Source organism: Rhinolophus hipposideros (genome assembly GCF_964194185.1).
Source record: "Rhinolophus hipposideros genome assembly, chromosome: 22".
Taxonomy (NCBI): domain Eukaryota; kingdom Metazoa; phylum Chordata; class Mammalia; order Chiroptera; family Rhinolophidae; genus Rhinolophus; species Rhinolophus hipposideros.
This window is the reverse complement of record NC_138068.1, coordinates 29,123,899-29,149,480: the sequence shown is the minus strand read 5'-3', so window position 1 is coordinate 29,149,480 and position 25,582 is coordinate 29,123,899. Positions and strand designations below refer to the sequence as shown.

General features: G+C 38.3%; 1 protein-coding gene across 5 annotated transcripts in view; it reads right to left on the bottom strand.

Moving 5' to 3' along the window:
• The window catches only part of PLCB1 (phospholipase C beta 1), a 675,558-nt gene that overhangs the window by 441,924 nt on the left and 208,052 nt on the right, over positions 1–25,582 (bottom strand). For all 5 annotated transcript variants that reach the window (XM_081034743.1, XM_081034741.1, XM_081034744.1 and 2 more), the window contains exon 3: positions 5,224–5,292. In XM_081034743.1, coding sequence (XP_080890869.1) covers positions 5,224–5,292 — 69 coding nt within the window. The remainder of the gene's footprint in view (positions 1–5,223; positions 5,293–25,582) is intronic.

The following is a 25,582-nucleotide window of genomic DNA, read 5'->3' as shown; positions in this document are numbered from 1 at the left end:
AGGGCCTTTGCCCTTGTGCTTTCTGCTGGAATGCTCTTTCCTCCCGTTATACATATCTCTGCTAATATGGCCACATTCTCTTATCAAGAGAACTTACTCCATTATGGCTCTGAAAAACAGCAAGCCTCCCCACCAATCATGGTCACTGGTCTCTGTCCTGCTTTATTCTTCTCAGTTGTCTCTATTCTTCTCTGTTGTCTCTGCCCCCCACCCAGAGGGGTGCTGGAACCTGCTCAAAATGCTAGAGGCCGTCAGAGACATTGCTTTCCAACTCTGTGTTCAATGATGTCAGATTGTGGCTTGAAACCCAGCAGGCTGAGAATATTTACCCAAAGGAAATTAGGAAACACAACAATTTAGGCATTTGATTTCTTTCTTTTTTCTTTTTTTCTTTTTTTGAAAGTCAGTTGACCAACACCACCAGTTCCTCACTCCTAAATAGAACGTTATACGAGAGCAGTGTTGTTTGTGTTTTGTGGTTATCGCTATTTTCCCAGTGCCTAGAACAGTGCCTGGCAAAAACAGGCACTCAATGACCATTCGTCAAATCAATAAAAAATGAAATGTAAACACCATCATTTTTGTGTAGGGCTTAGGAAAACAACACCTGATCAATTTTTAACATTTAATTTTACCCTAACCTACCTTATGAGAGTCTAGTGATACTCAATACTGCCTAGAATTTAAAGGACTGCCCTGGATATTTACAAGAAATCTGTATTCAAATTCACATTCCCACATCTGAAATAAACTGACCTCAACCAATAGAATGTACTAGTTAATTGTTAGCTAAGCACATGGAGCAGTTTTCTTTGCACAAAACACAGTTTGAAAGTAACACTACAGAAATAGCTCTCAATGATATTGCTGCATGTATTAAAGAGTTGAATGTCAGCAGCATATAGTTTCATATACTAAAACCTGGGAGAGCATCTAACCGTGGAGCTATTCCCTCTGGATTTCAAAGCAATCCTAGATCTGTTTTCAAGAAACCATGTGCAAAGTTCGACATACGTCTTTCTCCCTTTACTTTTTGTTTGTTTGTTTGTTTGCATAGCACCTCTCCTTGGTTAGAAGGTGACCTGAATATTTTTTTTTTAAGCTCACCTGATCTGCGCTAACCAAGGCAAAAAGTTTTAGGTTTTGTAAACCTGCTGGACATCAATTTTATAATCTGTAAAATGAAGTGCCTTGGCTTAATTAACTTCCCATTTTAATTGGAATCAAGGGTTCACAGAACTCTATTAACACCTAAAATCATGTGCCCCCACACATCCAGTTTCATAGATAAAGACGAAGAGGCACCAACAGAAAGAACAACTTCCTTAAGCTCATTTAACGCAGAGCTGGGACCGAACCCACATCTCAGCTTTCCCAGTCCCATCTACTTTTCAATATACCTAAGGATGAACTACTTCCTAAGAATCCTGAGTATGAAGAAACTATCTTTTCCAGCAGCATTTCTGAAACCTCTCTGACATAGCCCATAGTAAAAAAAAAAAAAAAACACCCTTCATGTTGTGACCCAGAACACACACTCACATACATGTAAAAATGTCACCAAACAACTTCACCACACAAGACATGGGTATTTTTCATGCTCGTCAGGCCTGTTTCATTGATGCTGCGCGTGAGTCACTAAGTGGATCCGGAGCCACAGTGATAAACACTCTTTTTAAAAACAAAGATCCTTTTATAATGACGATCAGAGACTACGTGTCTACACATAGACAAGAGGCAGATATCATAGCATTCCCCTTTACATGTATGTGCTACATAAACCCAGGAGGGAGAAAGCAAGAATGGAAACATAAATACACTGTAGATTTCAAAGGATTTTTTTGTTTTCTTTTAGCTTTTACATTTGGATAAAAACTCCCTATTTCTTTTTTTTTTTTTTTTTTTGTTTTCTGTTTTTTTGGAATTTGAGAAATTTCAAAACTGGTAACTTGAACAAGGACTATAGACAGAAAACCAGATCGGGAATTGTTATGTACTGTGTTGGGAATCGACATTTAAAATTCATTAACAGCGTAACACATAAAAGCATTTCCATTTCTTACAAATGTTATTTCAAATCCCAGCAGGCATAGAAAACAGTCCATCTTCAAGTAGATTGCGAATTTTTACATAATGAGATGCTGTGAAAAACAAAAATAATATGAATACACAGATAAATATTTGTGAGGTGCCTGGGTATTTTGATAAATAATATCAGCTCCGCAGATGTTCTTCCTTTATGATCTAGGAACCCCCACAGAAAAATCTTCCCCTCGGTCTGTCTGAAAATTGCATTGCCTTTCTGCCCTGAAGTTCCAAGCTTTTCTTATTCCGTATTGTTATCTTCACACTTTTAATTATTTGCTCTCTTTACACTGTTGTTGTACACTTAGTCCTGCTACTTTCATTCAAGTCAACGCAACAGTCTCCTCTTACTTGGTTTCCCTCCTGTGAGCCATATGGCCCCCGTCTACGAGTTGGTTATACTGACATCCTTCTGGAACACTCAGGAGGAAGCTAGTCTCTCTTCTAGTACCTGCCATTTAGGAGTGCTGCTGGGGAAGCCAAAATCTGCCAGGGATACCCCCATGGGATCCTGACGCTGGAAGTGGGTCCTTTCCAGCACCTTAGAAACTACACCGGTGAGAGGAAGAGGTGATGTCTTTTGAGCAGCTGAATGAGATATTACTGGAACTAAGCACTTCCACGGAAATTTTCAATACACTGCAATCATTTCAAAATAAATTTTGTTTCTATTTATCCAGTTGAGCTGGGGTTTTCTTTTACAACTTAAAGACTTTTAAACTGGTATGATTATCAACTTCTTTCTTGCCTATCAATCTACAAAGCCCCTTTCAGCCAAGCCCTTCGTCCAATCTCTTTTTATAACATAAACTTTTAAAAATTAAGTAAACGAAATGAAAACCAACTTCCTACAAATCTGGCATGCAATTTTTAGTAATAACAAATACAACAATAACAATGATAATACCGACAATTGTGGCTTATATTTCGTGTTTATTATATAGCAGCGATAAGTTAAGGCACCGGTGCTCAAATTTTGCTGCCAATTTACTTTTCAAAACCCCGATGTCCATGCCACACTTACAGCAGTTAGCTTCTTGAGGCGCCAGAATGAGAGTCGGCAACAGGCATCAGCATTTTTTTTAAAGCTCTCCAGGTGATTCTACTACTCTGCTGAAGGTGTGCTTATGAATTATTTCATTAAATCCTTACAGCAATGATATGACATACCCCATCATCGTCATCATCATCATCATCATTAGTAGTAGTAGTAATAGTAACAGCAGCAGCAATAGTAATAGCATCACCACTTAGCCAATAAGGAAGCAATCGGAGTCTCAGGAAGGTCACACAGGTAATATGCAACAAAACTTAGCTTTGAAAATATTAAAGTAGATTGAGGTTCTTCAACACCAACAAAGAATGGAAAGGGGAAAAGGCCAAGAACATAGATAATTTACCAAGAAAGCAATCTCTGGCGGAAAAAACAGTAAAAGCCAGAGTATTCTAAGTGTACTTGTATAAGAGTGTCCTCAAGAGAATCTAATAGTGGTTAGATTTAGGATATAATAGTGGTTTATTAGCTGAGCACAGTACAGACCCCAGTTCTCTTCATTTATCATCATTCCATAGACGTTTATCAAACCGCATCCATAAATGGACTCTTAACTGATAAGCAGGCAGTGTACTGCAATAGAAAGACAGATTCAAGCCTGAAAGAAACTCTCTATGTGCAGAGGAATTGACTTTGCCTCACAATGCCTGGGGATGAAGGGAGCACTGATACCGTGTGGGCAAATATCTTTAATAAATATTGACAATGAAATTTCAAGTTAGGCCAATAAACTTATGTTAAAGGAAAACTTTATTACTGTGTTATCAATATAGTTCCTGGAACTAAGAGGCTTACATCACACTTGGCTCAAATGTTGTTGAAAGAAGAAGAAGAAAATATTTGTTTCTACACTGAAAACTGTAAACAATGTTGAATCATCAACAAAACATTAGTAACAATAGCCTGATAAGAAATTGAAAAACTGAGCTATTGAAATTTCATTATATTCCTAAGAGGAGAATGTAAATAATCGACCATTTTCACGTGAAAGGCCTATAGAAACCTTCGTGAAAATAATTTTGATTTTTCTTTCTTTTTTTTCCCAACATTCTCCCATAAGTCATTTTAACCCCTTCAGCAATGAAAGCAGTATTGGCGTGTTTGCTCTACGGAAGAACTTTGCAACAACCACTACACTTTCTGTATCTGAAGAACCATAATTCCAGAAGACATTTTCTTTCTTCCTCCATCTCCACAGCAACAGATCATCTTTGATGTCAAAGAAAGTATTTTGACTTTTAAAAAATAAAACAAAAATTGCAGGTAGATACTCAAATACAAAATTGCTACTTTTGTATCAATGATGGAAAGAGGCAAGAACTGAAGGACACCTGTACTTCTCTATTTGTCAATATTCTCTCTGCTAGAAAAGAAGAACTTAAAGTACTAAAATTTAAATACAATAAAGAGCAGTTTCCCACATCCTACTACTATACCCTACCAGAAAATCTAAGTTAAAAAATATATGTATATCCTTTATGGAACATTTTTAGACAAGCTTCAAAAAATAAACTGCAAACACTGCTTTGAATATTTTTTCAGCAAGTTTTTCAAACCAAAACGAACGGACAGTACACCCCAATGATCCCAAAGTCTGATGGACTTCACTAATAACATGCCTTACATCCTTTTGTAAGAAGTCTTACTTCCTTTTGGCTTCATGAATGGAATGATTTCAACTGCAAAGCATTTCAACTATAGAGTCTTGTTTATTACATCCAAAGGGTTGATACATGTATGCTTATGAGACTCAAGGAACTTTTAAGTAATTTCAAGCACATTTTAACTATTCAGAATTACCTAGTAACTTTGGCATTGTTATTATTATTTTTTTCAAACAAAAATAAAATTAGAAGGCATAAAGCAAGCCCCTATATTCAACTGCCTATATATTTGCTCACTGTTTCAGTCTTTTAACAAAAGTGGAAGTGTTCAGGGCATACTGGCTTCTGGAAGGACTGGTGGGTTTGTGTTTTACAACATCTAAAACAGAGAAACTTTAAATGAGGGTAATTAATTGATAGCATGACAGAGATAAATAATCGAGGTAGCATCTGGTGCAAACACAATACTCCACTTCCTACCTTGGGGGCTTTGGCGTGTTTCCCACATCTGGCATCTTTCACTAGACTTAGATCTAACAGCTCCGTCTCCTGCAAGGCAAAAATATGAAATCGTTACGCATCCACGTGGATCTCTTTGCTTTGCTTTATATCATTGACATCACTTAAAAATAAACTAGTATTATCTTGAGACCTGCCTGAAGATTTCTCTGCAGTTGAGATATGTTTCATCTTACATCACTGATTAATTGAATTGGAGTGGAAACAAAACCATAGCAAACTGCTCACTGCTCAGTTTAATATATATTCTCCTATGTTTTGTAAGTACCATATAATGTGTGTGGTTTGGGTTCCCAGGCTATCCTACCAGCCATTCCTAAGTCATGATGAATCAGGCCTTCCTGTTCCCCTGTTGAAAAACAATCCTGAGAATCACTCCAGGTGTAAGCAAGGCTATGTGAGTGGGGATGGGGGTGAGGGAGAAGGGGTGGGAGGTGATGCTCCTGTCAGTTCAGAGCATACCCAGCTCACCTGGCCAAGGTAAAGAGATGGATCTGCCTCCCCTACCCACCCTTACCCAAGCCTTCCGCATACATACTTTCTGCCCTGATCTTTTCATTTATTCATTATACTTTTTTGAACCTAGAATAAGCAAGTTTCTCTAGGGTATAAGACATATAAGATATGACTGCTTCTCTGGATGGACTTGTCATCAGATAGAAGACTAAGAAATGTAAATGTGTAAGACCAGGGGAAGAGTGTTAATGCCAAATTGAAAGTTAACTGCTTTGGAAATCATCAAAAGTGAAAAGAGAGTTTTGTCCCTAGAGTCTCAGAGAAAAGTCCACGGAGGAAGCATTGAGCACAGAGAAGAGAAGTGGAGAGGGAGGGGCTCATCCAAATTGGAGGGAACAACATAAGCAGACATTCAGAAAAGAAAAGACCAGAGGTTTTGGGTGGAACCTTGAGGTATTCATGGCCGTTAGAAGCTTAGAGAAGGAGAACATTACAGGAGAAGGAGGGAGGGAGGAGGAGGAGAATAGAGAGGCATCCAGGAGTACAAACAGCACAAGAGAAGGCATAATGGTAGTACTGCAACGTTCAGTATTCCATTGCTGGGGCACAGAATATAGGAGGAAAAGTCATGGGAGATGACACCAGAAAGGGATATGGGTAAAAGGATGGAAACCCTGCAAGTCCAGTGAAGGACACTGAGCCATGAGGTTTGTGACACACATCACAGAGTTATACAGTGGGCTCTATCACCAGCCAGCTGGGACTGTGGGGCAATGAGCAGAATCATCTTAAAGTGCTGTAGTGCAGGGTCTCAGCTCCCACTCCCCGCCCAAGAACGCAGGACACGGTAAGGCCAAAAAGGAACACCCACGGAGCCATAGGTAGGGAAGTCATACCACTATGGTCTCACTGGAGGCTGGGTTTACACGACGTACGATCTGCTGTCCGCTTTGCTGCCAACCGACCAACTGTCCTCGACTCTCCTTACTCTCCTTCAGTCTCCTCCTTCACTCTCCTCGGCTCCCCTCCGTAACCGCGGCAGTTATATCAGTGACCAATGGCATAATGGCTACAGCTGATGGCCAACCAGCCACAGCTGACGGCCATCCACTATCTGAGCCAGCACCTCTCCACATGAGGCCGAGAGCCTGGAAACTGCTTTCTGGGGCTCTGTCCCTACAAGTGCCTTCAACTATCCAACCTATGTTTTCTAGATAATGTGCCAGGAAATGAAGGCATCTAGTCCCCTTCTTCCAGCAGGAAGCATTGCATCATAATTCAGCCACTCATAGACTCTCTGGACAGGAGTAGCTGTAAATTCTTACAGGCCCCAACATCCCCAAGTACCAGCAGCAGGGTTTCCCATACAAGTTCAAACAACTGCCACCAATTTCAAATGTTTGGTGCAAAACGGTCTGATTATTTCCCTGTGCCTAAGATTGATCTCATGATTGCAGTACAATAGGGTCAACTAGGACATGATGTCCCTCCAGTGTGATGAAAAGCCACACAGTAGGTGCAACAGAACTCCCAGCCCCAGCACATCTCTTGGTGGACTAAAGGGCAGACAGGAAACGGTGTCTTTTCTTCTATCACTCACCTTGTAAGTTTGCTTTTCCCCATTTTAGCAGATTCCTGAACCCATTCCCTGTTGTGTATGACTCTGTGGAAATCCTCCCAAACATTGGGGTGTGACAGGCAGCAACCAGCAAGGAACTTGCAGGACATAAGAACTGGTGCCACGGTTCCCTTAAGGCCCCACCATCTACAATGTTGAAGGTCACCTTAGGAGTGTTAGAAAAGAACAGTATCAATGGCAGGCCTCCATGCTCCCTCAGGCAAACACAGAATAAAGTCCTCAGCCATGAGGAGGTGGGACATCTGGCCCAGATTTCTTCACCTCCACAGCAATGACAACCAAAACATGTGTTGGAAGAGGAGAAACCGTAAGAGAACCAGGCTTGAGGGAGCTTAATCTAGAAGACCATACCTGAGTGGAAACTTGAAAGAGGAGAGACCAAATGAAGGCAGCAGGATTAGGAAGAAAGATGAGAGTGATAACACAGAGGTAGAATTGACGAAAGGAAAGAGAGAAGTCAGACAGAATTCTAGGATTTCCATCTGCCTCACTGGGACTCAGAAGTCTGGGCAAAATGTGCATGAAGGAGATGCAGGTTTGAGGGGTTTACCCAAGTGGAAATGCCACTTGAGCATTGATTCACTTGAGCATTATTTATTGACTGATGCAATATGTCATGTACACACTAGGTACTAAGCAATGACACCAAACAATACAAAGTCATATTTCTGCTTGGGGAGTACATGCACAAGACCTAGTGTATTCTAAATACGACATCTCAAAGTGAGCTGCAGACGTGGGCTACAAAAAGCTACAGAATCTTTTCAGCCAATCCATAAAAATTAGAAGGAGTTTGCCAGCTTTATAATTCTGTGCTGGGGGTAGGAGTGTCCAGGGAGAGGAGACAGCAGGTACAAATGCACAGAGGCAGGAACTGTGTGCACAAAGCTACAAGTCACTCAGGATATACAGCACAGGTGCATGGAGAGTTAGCACAATCACTCCTGGATTTAGCTGTTATGTGCCGGTCCACTTTACATTCATAAAATGCTGACATTTAGATTTGATGCCATTTTCATATATGTTGCATGATGTTTTACACATATGCAGAATAAAAGTCATGCACACATACACAATACATTGACTTAATTTTATAGCAACATTTTCTATTCAAGGAAATTCCTGCCAGTTGAATAAACAATAGACTTAAACTTCACTTGTTTGTTTATACACACAAAGCCCAAATTGAGTTCACACAGAACGAGATCTTAACAGGTAATATTATATAGACTTTTATACTACAGATAATGAACACTGTTTTCTACTTTCAGCTCAAGTGGAAATGCTCATTCCCCAATTCACAGAGGGGTAGTTAACACCAGTTGCCCGAGGGATTCATTTCGATACCACAGCGGCTAAGAAATTCTCACCAGCACATAAAATTGTGTGTGTAGGAAAACCACCGCAGGGCACTATCAACGCGGGTAATGGGCTTTGGAAAGACCCAGATGGAAAATCTGTCCATGGACTCCCTCGACTAGAAAGTGATGATTAAAATAGTGTCTCACACTTCTATTAACATGCAATAGCCACCCCTCTTAAGTTTAACTACATCCTAATCTCTCCGCCACTAAAAAGAAAATGAGGAACTCAATGCACAGGACCACAAAATGTCACTTGTGTCATTAAAACTTTTTCTAGGTTAATTTTCTTGTGCTAATAGTTTTAACAGCTCACTCTCATTATTAGAAAGCAGTGAAATGGTTCCTTCCTTAATTCATTTAAGAGTTACTGTTTTCCAGCTATAACTAAGGGAAGTCACATGATTTTTTAAGGGAGAACCTGGGTCTGATTGGGCCCTAAAATTCACTCGTCAGGTATTCAACCAATCATCGTACCACACTGAGTATCAACTCTTACCATCTATACAAGGAGTATGATAACAGTTTCTATACCACTGGCTCTCAAACTTTAGCCTGCATTACAGTCACCTGGAAAACTTGTTCCAACACAGATTGGCTAGGCACCATTCAAGTTTCTGTTTCAGTGGGATGGGAACAGGCCTGAGAATCTGCATCTCTAATAAGCTCTCCGGTGATGCTGACTCTGTCGGTCCATGGACCACATTTTGACAAGTGCTAACATATACTCATTCGCAGGGTGGTCATTGTAAGGCCTCTTAGGTGAACCTGATTGATAAAACCATACACTACTTATGTGTTATAGTATGTCGTATGAAGGATCTGTAACTGTCATGTCTTTACATAGGGAACTGTGAAATGAAAACATGAAACCTACTAAATGCCAAAGTATGCCTAATGGGAAACAATCTAGGCTTAAATTTCATTTAACTGAAGAAAAACTATTGAGTGACAAATGCCATCCACTCTTATTCTAATAAATGTTCTTAGCCTAAAATGTTACCCTATACAAGTAAAGGTCTCTCATTATTCAGAAGTTTCAGCAATCGTTGAAACCGTTTTATGTTTGCTGAAAATGCCATATACCTTTTGTGTTCATAACATCTTTAGAAAAATGAAAGAAGGACATTTGGGGCTCTCTCTCATCTCTCAGCTCATCCAACAATGGAAAGGGTAGTGGGGTGCCCAAAGGATGTGGGATACCTAGACCAGTAAAAGAACAATGAACTAACATACCCCCTTTATTTCCAAGGCACACAATGGCTCCCTTAGGAGATGGCACTCCTAGGACCCCCAATTCATCGGTTGAAGTGTTGACAGATGTGACTTTTTCCTTTGTCAGTCGGCATAGATAACAGTGACTTCACATTAATCAAGAATTTATTTTTGATAATTTTGAATGAGTGACGAGAGAACTGAGATATGCAAGCTAACGAAAGACTAAATTGTCTCTGATGTTTACTATTCAGCAGAAAGATTTCAATCCATCAGCCACAAGCACACTGTGAGGTAGATGAGCCATGAAATGCACTGCAAACTCAGGAAAGAAGACAATTTAAAACTCAAGTCTTTTCCAGAATACCAATTTCTGTGCTTTGTCACTAAATTCCATTAGTCACCCAGTATAGTAACGTGCTTCAAGTCTCCATAATGTATAATCAGAGCAGCAATTCCAGTCATAAACATTTCACAAGGAAGATAGTAATGGCGGGATGTGTGGGGTGCTTATGTATACCTCTATCTGTGGTATATTCATCAAGTTGTTCAACCTCCATTTACCAAAAGTAGAAGACATTAATACGTTTTATTGGCTGCCAAACCTCCCTAAAATGTCCAATGTTGGGAGGGGGAGCTATCTTAGAGTCCTTTAAATGAAGGGTTTTAAATTAAAGAGAAGCCGATGAAATAGACTCAACTCTTTGTTGCTTTATTTTAGTCCACTTCTGAGGGAGTGAAAAATCTGTGCAGTGCACTTTTCAAAAAATAAACCCTGCACTCTCTCTCACCTGGTCTCTTGTTTCCTTTGTTCCTTTGCCTTGATTTTTGTCTTTCCCCCACAGTCTGCAAGGGACCCTCGGTGTAGAAAACACCAACGGAAATGAGATGCACGAGTCATCAACACCAACCACAGTAGAGAAAAGGGGAAGGTGACACATCTGGATTTCTTCTTTAAACAAACCTGGGTTCAATATATTGTCAATTTCATAGAACAAGGAGGCCGGAAACTTAAGTTGTGCCCTGGAATTGTCATTTGGAATCTGCATTATCAAGACGTCTGTGCCTCCTATGCTCGTCTGTAATTGAAAAGCCAGCAACACCTTCCTCATTGGGCTGATTTTAAATCAACTGAGGTATTAAACTACGATCTCCACATAGCAAGCAGGTAGAGCTGCTTACAGATTATCTTAGGCTTGTGATATTTCCCATTCCATGTTACAGGGGAAAGATCCTAGTAGAAAAGCCCAAAATGGATAGGTAAAGAATCCAACCAATTGAATATGGCACAGGTGAAGGGCTATCATTCCCATGATTATATTACTTTATATGGCAAATGTGAAGGGGTTTTTCAGGTGTAACTAAAGTATTCAAGCAGAGGACTTAAATTTAACCTCAAGAGAAATGAGCCTTTCAAACGAGGATCGAGAAATGAGAGACTTGAAGCAGCAGAGATGCTGGTCTGCTGGCGATGTTGTGTATTGCCTATGAAAAGAGCTAAGGGCCTCAGTCCTACAATGAGAAAGAACTTGGAAGAGGAACTCCAGGTCCAGATGAGAAAGCAATACTGCAGACACCTTTAATGAAGCCTTGCGAGATTCTAAACAGGTGAGACCCTGACCCATTCAAACTGTGAGATAATCAATGTCCATTGTTTTAAGCCATTAAATTTGTGGTAACTTGTTGTACAGCGATAGATAACCAACACACTAACCCCATTGTTTCCAAGTGCTCATGCATTTAATTAAAAAGGAACGTGAATAAATTCATTTATCTTGGCACTGTAACCCAGCATAAAAATGACTGCAATGTTGTCATCTTTTTTGAAAATGTCCAACATGAAATAATTATTATAATTGAATCATAGACTTTTAGAGCTGGAATATATTTCAGATGAGGAAACTGAATCCCAGAGAAAATATATCAATTACCCAAGATCACTGAGATTGAGTACAAAATAGAAAAATAATCAATTTAACCCTAACTCTATTTTTCCCTAAAAAAAATATTTTTCAGTATTGACAAAATAGCAGGAGTATTAATACAAATGGAAAAAAAAGAACACTTATGTCTTTGTTCATATATAAGAAAAACTGTACCAATAAATAGAATGTAACACTAGTTTTATAAGACTATACAAGGCAATGTAAAATATATTGGCAAATAGATAGTTAATTTTTTCTTTGTAGATAATCAGAAAGATACTTCAGCCTCTGGATATGCAATAGCCAAATTTTCTCCTTCTTATTTCCTTCTCCAGATCCCTGAGAAACTTTTATATATTCATCTAAGAATAAAAGTGGCTTAAGTTGAAAGTTATGCAGCTAAACATAAAATTATATCCATAGCACCGAAGCTTTATTAAGACATAAAGTTAATAAAACGTAATTGCAATGGCATTTATGTTTATAATCTGGTGCTTATATAACCTGACGCATGTATGACTATGGAGGGAAAACGTCACACAAACTTCCAAGCTTATAGAGCATATCATATCTGGAAAAGTCTTGCAAGTTTTCAAAATGATGAATGAAAGGTGGAATTTAAAATGATACTAACTGGCTTCATTTTAACTTTATTTAGTTAACATAAAAAACTGAGAAAAAAAGTCTCCATAATCACATGGAAAATCTATTTATATTCTAAAGAGGATTAATATCAAGAGCATATTGGATGGTTATGACCTGTATGTTTTATTTTCCTAGCTCTTATTTATTAACAGACATCTCATAGAAGGATTTACTGCAATTTTTATAGACAAATAATGGTATTGCATTAGTTAAGGATTCAGGTTTATTTTCTTTTTAGTAAATTGTAACTATGATGATAAGGATTGCATTGTCACAGTTTTCTATTATCTATTATGCCTGTACTCTGCAAAACTCCTCATTCCAAGCTAATCAGATTAACTAGATACAGTATCCATCATTTCGTAAATAGTTCCCCAAATGCTAGAAACTATCTTTGTAACATTCGGTGAGCATAGACCCTGATCTCCATAAAAAGTCCCTTGAAAAGAAAGATGGAAATGATACAGATTAATCAGGCAAACAAGCTGTTTCCACTTGAAAAGACCAGATGATTTAAACTTTGCCAGATTTTCTCTAAATCATCTAAAATATTGTTTCTGGTCTATAACAATTTTACTATGACTGAACAGCCAGCCAAGCTTTGATATTTGAAGGTCCAAGCTGCTTCTAGTGCCTTACTCTTAATGTAATATTTGAGCATACCATTTATCTGTGTACGTGACTAAAATTCTTTTATTTCTCTGGACCAGTGTTTCTCAAAGTGTGGTGCCTGAACCAACAGCAGCAACAGCAGCAATAGCATGTTGGAACATGTGACAAATGCCAGTTCTCAGGTCCTACCCTAGACTTACTGAATCAGAACCTCTGGGGTAGGGGCCAGCAATCCATTTTAATTAAGCCTGGAGTGATTCTGATGCCATCAGCAGTCTGAGAACCTGTGTCCTATATATTAAATGGTCTATTTAGCTACCCATGGAGAAGGCTAATTCACCAGGGCTACAACTTGTTGTGGGACGTTCTGTAAGACATTAGGGAAGCTGCCTGGATCCACTTAAGAAATATCTGCATCAGCGTCGCCACAGCCATGAGAGGACTAATCATACGACTGTTTGAGAAAAGTCTTCTTCAGACTATTGTGTTTGTCAGTCGTATCACTATCACTGTGGACTGGAACAGCGATTTCGACATGGGGCCCTAGAGGATGGAAACAGTCATGGAGAGGTTCTAAAGATTCAAATGTTCTGTCTCAACCCTGTGCACGAAACATCTGCGCTAGCAATTGATGTATTTCCTTTGCTTTCTAATCCCATACGCCTGACATGTCCGGTAACTTCCAAACTTTCCAAGGTATACAAAAATGTGATTTATCCTTGCCTTCCCTAATAGCTACTTTGTAATATTTATCCATATAGTCTCATGTTTTCCTTCAATTATTTACTCCAACATATGTCACAAATTTGTCTCCCCGAAGGTTGGCATTTTATCCTCCCAAGTCACTCTCTGTGTTCCAGGGAACACAGGATGTTTTTCAAAAGACTTAATAAATTTTTACTGCTTCATCAAGGACATCCTAAGGTTTGTTTTTTTTTTAAAACCTGTGATTTATGCAAATGAAACAACACACTCTTGAAGAACCAATAAATCAAAGCAGAAATCAAAAAGGAAATTAGAAAATATCTTGAGAAAAACAAAAAAACAATACACCAGAACTTATGGGATGCAGTAAAAGCAGCCACCCCAGAATTTTGATGACATTTTAATCTTACATGAAATCCTGAATATGCAAGGAATTAATCTATCTTCCAAAAAAAGCCATTTTAAGTTGAGAAGTGTGCAAGATTGTCTTTTGTTTTTCTTTTCTCTTTTTCTAAGAAGACTTGCTTCTTAAGATCGCTTTTTGTTTTCTAGGCAAGATGATAGGAATCCAGTTGTACTTTTCCCAATGCTAATTAGTAGGAATAAGGACTAGCTCTGTCTATAGGGAGTATGGTACTTAATGAATCTTCCTGAGAGGAACATTCACTGAGTCAATCAACAAATTATCCCCAATGTCCTGCCTATGTGCTATGAATTCACCAGTAGTAAACTCCTTTGCATTCAACTGTTAAGCAACCTTAATACAAAATGCAAGTCCACAAAATGAAGCTAACTGTTTATATTAAGAACTATAAATGATTGCAAATGTTCGCTAAATCCAACGCCGTTTTCCAGTTACTCAAGAAATTTTCATAAAGCTCCTGTTGGAAACTCTCCTGATGCCCACCTGGATCCCTGCTGGTTCCCCTTACTGTCTACACAGCCATCACCAGTAGACACTTGCTTCCCTCCAAACAATTGACCCTGTGGCCTTGGACTACCTTTGGCCTCCTGCAGCCACTTCACCCAGGTAGATGCAGAGAGAGCAGGAAAAGCCTAGGAGGTTATGTCCCTTCAGAGAGCTTACAGCTCATGACTAACAGCTACAAGACCATGAAAGCTCAGTAACCTTGCCCTGGGGCAGAACAAACTCCAGGTTGAGCCTGGAACTTCACCTGAAAGCTTGCCTTTAGTTGGTTTCTTCTGTCTTTACTGTCCTGTTTTACACAATCTCTTACTGTTGTCTCCTGGAAGTCCTTCTTTAATAAATCTTTTGCATGAACCACTTGTAATTGGGTCTATTTAGAAAACATGATTCAACAACTATCAATTTAGAAAATGTTAAACTTAAAATATTCTGAATCACACACATACTACTTTTAAAAATCACACACACACACACACACACACACACACACACACACACACACATATATATTGGCTTTTGATATAGTTTTGTATATTTTTTGAATTCTTTTCAAATTTTCTTTGAAAACAGTTTTAATCACTATAATATATGAAATAAATGAACATTCTTTGAGACTGTGAATTCTTAATCACTGTACATTATATTTTGTCTTGTATCATCCTTAATAGAGTTTTAAAATATGTTGACCATTTCCTGGGAAATAGACATATGAATATGTATCATCTAATCTATCTTGCAAATAATTTTCTCAGAAGCTTTGTCACATCATAATTTAAGAGACAGTGCCTGATTTTAAGGGAGGGATATTTCTTACTGAAAAAAATGAACAGTTATAAAAAACATCAGCTTACCTAATTCCTAAACCCGAGGTCATTTTTATCATATTCAGAGCTGAAAAGAAATATGTTCATATCCACTATATTTTAGGTTTTTTTTTGTTGAAATTCTATTTCGTTTTCAATCACCTACTCTGGTGTCCCTTATTTTTATATCTATATATTTATATATAGATATCTATAGAATATAATATATAGATAGGTATCATTTTATCAAATTTTTATTAAAATTGAATAAAGATGATTTTTAGAAAAGCTTTTCTAATAAATAACATGACTTTTCTAGGTATCGTCACAAACATTATTAATTTAGTATTATCACCTCTCTGTGAATGGAGACAGTGTCATTGAAAAGCAATCACATTTAGAGGCAGAGTGGGATGAGGAAAGATCTGAAAGACAATGAATGGGAAGACTGAAATTAAAGAGTTACAGTTCATAAGGGGAGAGCCCTATAGCAAGAGAGAGAAAAAAAGACCTGACAATCATTAAAGGATCAAACTGACATTTATGACAAGGATAAAGTTCAAGGACAAGTCAAGTGTCTAAATGAAGGTTACCCACCAGGAATCTTGGGATCACTCAGATGGCACAGATTTAGAAAAGAGAGATGGAAACGAGACTTAAATTTTACAGGAATAAGAGTTCAGTGTGGAACTAATGTGGAAAGGAGGTAATTTTTTACCTTTCTGTGAGTTCATTAAAAAGTAAGACGTTTTAAAGAGATAGTGCAGGATTTTAAGTTATCAGAGTAAGATGTGGACAGATTTGGGAGATGAGCAGTGAGGTACTTGCTAAGAGGAAGTTTGAATAAATGATATTGTTGGAATTCTTTAGGTTGGAGAAGACAAGGAAAACAAGGGATCAATACGCCAGTATGTTTCCCATTTGCGTTCCATAACAACAAGAAAGAAATTTGTATTGTGTAAAAACTCTTTTACAATGCCTTATGTTTACTCCAATTACATCATCAGAACAGTAGGTAGAAACAAAATAAAGGAGGGCATCTTCGAGAAGACATCTTCCAATACATCCTTCTCTGAAAGTCCCTGAGGAACACGTATACGAGTATTTACTGCCTTCCTTAAAAAGTTTGCAAAGTGGCAAAATAGTGTGGTTTATTTCTATCAATTGGTGAGAAGTACAGAACCTTTCAAGAAGTCAAGGATGGGAAATTGGAAACAAGAAAAATAAGAAGAGACAGAGTCAAGGAAAGAATGTGAGTACAGTGACAGAGAGACCAAAGAATAAGTTGAGTAAAACTGTTTCCTGAAAACAAAGTACACGAGTAAAGTAAGTTCTTGAGGTAATGCAAAAAACTAAAGCAAAAACATTTAAGATATATATTTTTTCCTGTTATGGTCTTTACTTTTCTGTTGTACATCAAAACACACTGAGGGCACTGAGAAAAGCACCTGACTTTGGGTTTCTGCACATCCTTAGGCATGAATGTCACCTTCTCAAGGTAGAAGAGCACTCTGAAAAGACAGAGAAGCCATAGGATGGTGCCAAGACAGACAACCACAAAAAATCAATCCGTGGATAACTTTTATGAAATACTAAATTGGGTGACGAAATGAGGAACAATTGGGAATGGAATTACTCCCAGATAAAACTGTCGTTGGCAGAATGCAGGGCAGAATTTCTTTGCATTCTCTCCTTCCTTCAAATCAAGACATTCTCATTGTTAATGCCTCCTTCGTAAACATAGTTGAGAAAAACGAACAATTGTGTTAGAATTTCTCATCAAGGGCAAAATAGTCATAAGAAATAGTAATTAGCTTCTTTAGCCGCTTGAATATTACCTTCCTGGTGTGTGCAATAGCAGTTTGTTCCAGATCATCTCCTCAGAGAGTCACATTTTTTGGATCAACATTGTTCACCTTTTGAAGTGAGTCCGATACACGCATTCCAGGCAGGCCCCAGACTTTCAAAAAGGGACCCGCTGTAACTTTGGCTCTTTCATTCCACACTTTTTCATGTTGTGATAAATTACTTTATTCTCCAGAGTCTAGAGCAACTGAATTTCATAATCTTTTATGAAGCCTAAATTTTGACCAGGGTCACTATCCCTGGGTATATAATTTTTCTAAGTAAACAACTCATGAATCGTTAACATAGGCATTGAAGACCCAGAGGACAGATCATGTTCTCATTATTGCACAATATATTTCTTCTTGCTTAGATGAAAGTAAACTCTAAAAATAAATCTTCCTCAGAATTACATCTCCTGTATTATGAAAGGAAATATCCAGGACAAAATTCTTAAATCTACACAGCTCAGACCCTGGACTCATGGTTCGTGAAAATAGTCTACCTTGATTGTCTGTATAGTTTTTGTGATTTTCTTGTGTTTTTTTTCGTAATGTCTGAGCTACTTATTCCCTGTACATTTTTGGCCTAATCATTCCCATCACTCGAATAACCCATTTGTCTCCTTTTAGGCCCCATTGTATAAACCTATTGTGTTTCACAGCCTAGGTTATTTGGGTTTTCAATTTTAAGTCAGATGAATCACATTTGCTCTATGTGGGTCAGTCAAAATTAAGTACAGAAGTCTCCATGTACCAAAATTGGTACTATTCTGCCTTATGATTATGGAATTAAATTAACTTGAGTCTTAAGCACTGTAAGTCTTTCGGCATTTTTTTCTTTTTTTTTTTTTTTTTAGTGCAAAAGCTGGGACACATCAACTAGTCCAATCTTTGAGAAATTGCATAGATTTAATAATTTATCATTATGTCTTGTAGTATTATTTGATAGAATGATCAGTGGTTCCCCAAGTGTAGTCTTTGGACCAACAGCATCATGTGGGAACTTGTTAGAGGCAAAAATTTCTGGGTCCCAGACCAGACCTACTGAATTGGGAACTCTGGGGGTGGGATCCAGCAATCTGTCTTATAACAAACCCTCCATGTGATTCTGATACACTCTCAAGTTTGAGAACCACTGGAATTGACACTTATAGGTTGGTAACAAATAGGATGTGGATATTTGTTCTTAATAATCCCCTTACTTATAAACACTCATATTTTTGTTAAAGCCTACAGTAAAAGTATGCCTTCTTGTTTAAAGAAACTATTTGATTTTTATGATATTCAGGTGCTATTTTTAAACAAAACTTGTGAAAAACTGAAAATTAAGATGCTGGGGTGGGGGGGTGGAGAGAGAGAAAGAGAGAGAGAGAGAGAGAGAGAGAGAGAGAGAGAGAATGAATGAATGTGAATATCAGGGCAGATACAAAAAAAATAAATTCCAGATATGATGAAGTCTCACTTTATATCATACCCATTCTGCAATTTCTATTTTTAAAGTTAAGAAGAAAATACAGCATGAAGAGATTCTTTGTTACATGAAAGATCAGTTAATGCTGAGACTGTTAACTAGTGACTTCCTTAATATTTTAATAACATACAAGTATTCCCAGGAGCTTTTAAAAACATTTCATGATGGAATTAGTACTAAACCATTTAAAGGGCACAGAAAGCTAAGGGGTTAACTGTCACTGTTACACTGGGTGATTACTGTATTATAATGGTGCCACGTTTCTCTCTGTACACAGCTGAGTGGGTTTGTGTGGGTCAGCATTAATGGGTAATGCAGACCTTAAGGCATATGTGGCTTGCTCTCCACCAAAATTTGCACCTTGCCTCACCCAGTGTAGAGAGCTGCAGAAAAATCACTTCCTAATTATAAGCCACATTTCACAGACCCGTTCATTTATGGAGAGGCGTGAGTAGTTCTCAAAAACAGAATGTTAATGGAAGAGATGACAGTCATTTCTGAGTCTTTTTCCTTCCCCTTCTTTCTTTTCATAGTGGTTAAGGAGACCCTAAGAAACACTGGAACCACTGGACTGCACAGAGCCTAGGTCCCTGAAACCCTGGTTAGAGGAAAGCCATCTTCAGACCAGTAACACCCACATTGGACTCTCAGGTGAAAGAGAAATACTTGTGTTAAGTCATTGAAATACTAGAATTTATCTTTTATATTAGGATTTTTTCATTAATATAGGACTTATGACTTTTCTTTAAGACAAATTTCACTACTTCAGGTCATAAAACATCACAAGTACATTGTGATGGTTAATTTTATGTGTCAACTTGAACAGGCCACAGTGTACCCAGATGATTGGCCACACATTTATTCTGGGTGTGTCTGTGAGGGTGTTTCTCAATGAGATTAGTATGTGAATCTGTAGACTACATAAAGCAGATTGTCCTCCCCCATGTCGGTGGGCATCGTTCAATCAGTTGAAGGTCTGAACAGAACAAGAAGGTGGAGATAAAAAGAATTTACTCTCTGCCTGACTAAGCTGGAACATCAGTCTTCTTCTGCACTCACATTGGGACTGACCCCATTGACTTTCTTGGTTCTCAGGTCTTTGGCCTTGGACAACAGATTGGAAGATTTCTCAGTCTTATAATTGAATTATAAGCATAATTGAATTAGCCAGTTCTTCATAATCTCTCTCTCTTTTTCTGAGGACTAACACATACATGAAATGTTAAAAAAAAATGGGGAAAAAACATTGTAAGTGAAGAATTAATTTTAGCCCCATTTTATAGATGGTGAAACAGAGACCCCGAGATGACTGTGAAGGTCAGTACCCCAGACACCTCAACATACCTAACTTAACCTACTTCACTGACTTGGTAGACAAAAGGTCATTGAAGTTACGGCAAGAATTCTCTAAGGGTCCTGATTTCTATTGCTTTATAGAAAGTCATGAAGTCATTTAATATGAGTTCTCCAAATCTGTTCTTCCTTTTTAATACTGTATTGCCTATTCTGTTCTTTGCATTTCCATATTAGCTTTTTAAAAGTGGGTTGGTATCTTTAAAAACGATTTCTGGGAATTTAACTGGAACTACACTGATTCTATAGTTCAGTTAGGAAAAACTGACATCTTTAACATTTGAATTTTTCCATTCATAAACTTAAAATATATCTCCCAATTTACTTAGGTCTTCTTTGACTTCTTTCATCAGCGTTTTATAGTTTTTCACATGCAGATGCTTGATAGATTTTGTTAGACTTAACCTTAAGTATTTCAACTTGGGGTGTAATTATTAATGGTAGTTTTTAAAGTTTCAAATTTTAGTTGTTCATTGCTGGAATATAGAAAAGCAAGTGACTTTTATACAGTGACTTTGTATGCTGTGATCTTGTTGTACTCAATTATTCATTCTAGGTGTATTTGTTTTTTTGTCGTTTCTTTGGGGCTTCCTACATAAAATATCATGTCCTTTTTGAGTAAAGACAGTTTTATTTCTTCATTTCATTTTCTTCTTTTTATTTATTTTTTCATTTTAATATTCACTGATTCTCTGCCTCCTCAAATGAAGCATGCGTAGTCCTTTGTCTGCTGCCCACACTAACCCCAATATTTTTCCTTCTCAGAGTACTGATCTTCCACTTCATCCTATCAAATCTTCTTGTCACATTTCTTTATCTTATTTAGCTACCCTCACAACACCTTTTAAAATGCCCTAACCTTCTCATTTCCACTGGAAGCCTGCCAGCAATAACCAAAGCGTTCTGTCATGCTTTTCTCCTTCCCAGACAAAATGACCACACTGCAATCATTCACTCATCTCTTTGACCACAGAATTGCAAGTTGAAATGTAAACAGTTCTTCAAAGGAAAATTGCGAACACTAATTGCACGGTTTTCCTGAAAATGCCACCGGTGGGACTGTGCAGTCTGTCATGGCAACTTATGCAGCCGTCAGGACCAGCCAAAAGAAATGAGCATTCGTAAAAGATCCTTTACCCAGAACTTTGGTTGCAAATATGTCATATTAAGATAACAACCTAAATTCTTTCATTGTGTTGGCAATATATTCCCTGCATCCTATTTCCTCTTCTTGTCATCTAATTTGCCTCTTACTCTTCAAAACTGAATTCTCTGCCCAAACTCTCCAGTCCATTCCAGCTGTTTCCTCTGAACTGCTGAAAATTCTATTGCCTTTGCTAATCTTTTGCTCCTTGCACCATTGGTTCTATTAGACTGAACTGTTATACAATGGCATGTTATGTATGTATGTATGTATGTACGTATGTATGTATGCATGTATGTATGCTTATGTGTGTGTACACATTATTAACATTTCATTTTTCACTTTAAAGAAAGTTGCTTGTAGGTCAAAATTCTATTTAACACTTCTTTGCAATCCATATACAATCAATTAAAATTAATAGATTGATATCTCTTTTTAAGCAAAGATATTGCCTTAGTTTTAGCATGAACTGGGAGACAACATAAGTTTCTAAATATGAATTAAACATATTTTAATCCTACTTATAATTATAGTGAATGTGTATCAGTTAATTTAAAAAAAGTGGGGGTGGCAAAATAACAGTAGTGTGGACAGGATAGAGACTTATTTCTCTCTTGCATAAAAGAAGTCTAGAGGTTGGAGTCCAGGCTTCAGAGGATTGCATCACAAGGTTGTTTGGGTTCTAGCTTTTTCTATCCCACAGGTTCTCGTCCCTCAGGATGCGGCATCTACCTCATGGTAGACACAGCTCCCAAACACAATTCATATTGGCAACATTTTTGCCTGTAGCAAAGACAGAATGTTGAAGAAGCACATCCTCTCCCACCTAAAAAAATAGTCCAGAAGTTTCACAGGCTTCTGTTAACATTTCACGGCCAGAATTTAGTCTCGCAGGCATACCAAGGTACAAGGTATGCTGGGAAGTGTAAGGGGAGAATGGATACAAGGTCAATTGATAGCAGGCTTCCTCTATCTAGAGGAAGAACATTTCTTTCTGCATATCTCTGTATCAGCACAACTTCTACGTTCAGTCATCATCAAATAAGCATTTACTGAAAGAAAATGAAGTCACTGCATGAGAATAATTTTTCCTCTCTTTGGGACTGCTCTATGACCTGCTCCAGAATATTCTAAGTCATGACTATAAACACTCTTCTTCAACAGAAGCTTACAATGTACCTACAACCACATCTCCTCCCAAAATACTCCCACTCTTTTACTCCTGTGACATGATTTACCATCTTACCACCTAGATTTTTAAGGAGCCAAGCCTTTTTTGACTTCTCACTCCTTGACACTAAAACAAACAAGATTTCACAGAATTATATTGAAATTTAACTTTAAAAATTCATCATCCTTATCTTTTGTCTTAACTTTATGATGTAAGTCCATCCATTATAATAGTAGCATCAGTAGCTGTAAGAGAAGCAGGTTCAACAATATTTTGATGGACCGCTCCACTTATACTTTTTGACCATTCCAACTCCCTTAATATAGCCTCATTCTCAACATCAAAGAAACTAAGTACCTCTATTATGTATCCAGTGTGACCCAACTAAAAGAAATTTCCATGAAAACCAATCCAAGAAATGAAAAAGAAAAGCACACACATAAAATATACTTTATACTAATCATCTAGCTCCAATTAGATTCTCCCTTCATTTCCTCTTCTACCTTCTGGTTTGGTTTCACGTCTGCTCATCATAGATCATGTTCACGGTTTCATTATTAGTTAGCAAGCATAATTAGAATAAGGCATCTACACTTTTAAAGCACCCTTGCAGAGTTCTGGTCAAGATGTCAAAGTAGGTGAATGCTGTGCTTGTCTTCTCTCACAAGCACATCAAAGTTACAAGTAAATTACAGAATAGTCATCATTGAGAATCATCTGAAGTCTAGCTGAACAGAAGTCCTATAACTAGGGATATACAGAAGAAGCCATGTCAAGACTGGTAGTAGGAATGGAAACATGGAACAAGCTGGTCCCGAAACCAAGTGTGGCAGTTAAAAATCAGAAGGGACATCTCGGTTGTGGAAGTACCCCCTGAGGAGCTAGAGGGTACCAGCCACACACCATGCTACACTGTCCAGGGTTCTACTGCAGGAAAGAGAAGTCACCATAACTCCTGACTGTGAAAACCCACAGAGATTGTGGCTGAGTGAGAAAAGGGGCTGCTGGAGTCTCAGGTGTTCTTCTTAAGGAAAGAACACATGGACTTGCTCACTGACAGACTCACTCACTCTGAACTCACTCACTCCAGCACTGGGGCAGCAGCTCTAAAGGCAAAGGGACATATAGGGAGGAACTGAATTCAGGCTGCAGGGTGAGGCCTGGAAGGGCAGCTTTCTCCCAAACAGAAGAGCCAGGAGAAGCCACTGTTCCCTTGTTGAACATTTTTCCCATACAGCATGCAGACTCAAGCAGGTGCCATATCTGAGTCTCCATCAATCTCACACTGTTTGCCCTGCCCTGGAGATTCCCTGAGATCCCACCCCACCCAACTTGTGGGCACACCCAATCCATTCCCAGTGGCTTTTCCATTCAAATGGCCTGTCTTCGTTCATGCTTTGACTTTCCTAAAATCTCTCAAAGGTTCACAAATGGCAAACAAGCAGCATCTGGCCTCACCATGCCCTGTACTTCTTGCTAAGCGTTCTCAAGCTTGGCACTGCTGGCAACTGTGTTGGTTCACAGTTCAACCTCTCTCAGGCACCTCCAAGCTCTGCACAAGTGTCAACCATCTTCAGATTACTTTGTAGTTCATACCAAGTAGCCCTGGGCAGGGTACAGGCGGTGGCTGAACTTGGCCTACAAAAGAAGCCCCTTCCCTCCAAGAAGTTCCAGAACAAATAAACATGGTGGCCAGCTTCAGATCACACCAGAGTACCACCCAACCACTTCCACAAAAGACACACTCAAAGGGCAGACTGGGCAGGCACAAGAGCTCCACTAAAGCAAATCTTACTCCATAGCGTCAGCCCCCAAATAACAGTTCCTCCACTGCAGTCATGGACAAACCTCATAACCAACCAGCCTAAGGGTCAATCCCTCCCACTGAGGTGCAAACAGCAACCAAGGTTCAACTACAACAAGAGGGGACACACAACCCACCCAATAAACACACCTGGAGCACCTGACTCAGGAGACCAGGGAGACTATGCCACTAGGTCCCACAAGCCACCTACTACCTAAGGCACTCTATTAAGACAAAAAGACATAGTAGCTCTACCTAGTACATAGAAACAAACACAATGAGGCAGCCAAAATGCGGAAAGAAAAAACATGTCTGAAATGAAAGATCAGAACAATGCTCCAGAAAAAGAACTAAACAAAATGAAGACAAGCAATCCACCAGAATGCAAAGTTCAAAACACTGGTTATAAGAATGCTCAGTGATCTCAGTGAGAACTTTAAGAGATAGAAAACATAAAAATGGAGACAGGAAAGACGGAAAAGAACCACTCAGAAATGAAGAATACACTGAAATGAAAAATACATTAGAAAGAATCAATAGTAGATTAGATGAAGCAGAGGACCCAATCAGTGATTTGGAAGATAAGGTAGCAGAAAGCACCCCCTCAGAACAACAAAAAGAAAAAATAAAATAAATAAATAAATAAGAAATACAAAAAGAGAATAGTTTAAAGGGTATCTGGGACAGCATCAAGCTTACCAACATTTCCATCATAGGGGTACCAGCAAAAGAAGAGAGAGCAAGGAATTGAAAAACGATTTAAAGAAATCATTAGGAAAAACCTCCCTAACCTGGGGAAGGAAATGGACATGATCCAAAGACACACTAAGACACATCATAATTAAAATATAAAAGGTTACAGACAAAGAGAGAACACTAAAAGCAGCAAGAGAAAAGCAGTTAGTTCACTATAAGTGAGCTCCCATAAGACTGTCAGTTTATTTCTTAGTGGAAACTTTGCAGGCCAGGAGGAATTGGCATGAAATATTCGAAGTGAGAAAAAGAAAGGAACTACAGCAGATTACTCTACCCAGCAAAGCTATCATTTAGAATCGAAGGACAGATAAAGAGCTTCCCAGACAAGAAAAAGCTAAAGGAGTTCATCACTACCAAACCAGTATTACAAGAAATGTTAGAGGGACTTCTTTAAGAAGAAGAAAAAGAAAAATAAATAAAAGTATGAATAATAACATGTCAATAATTATATATCTATCAACAATTACTTTAGATGTAAATGGATT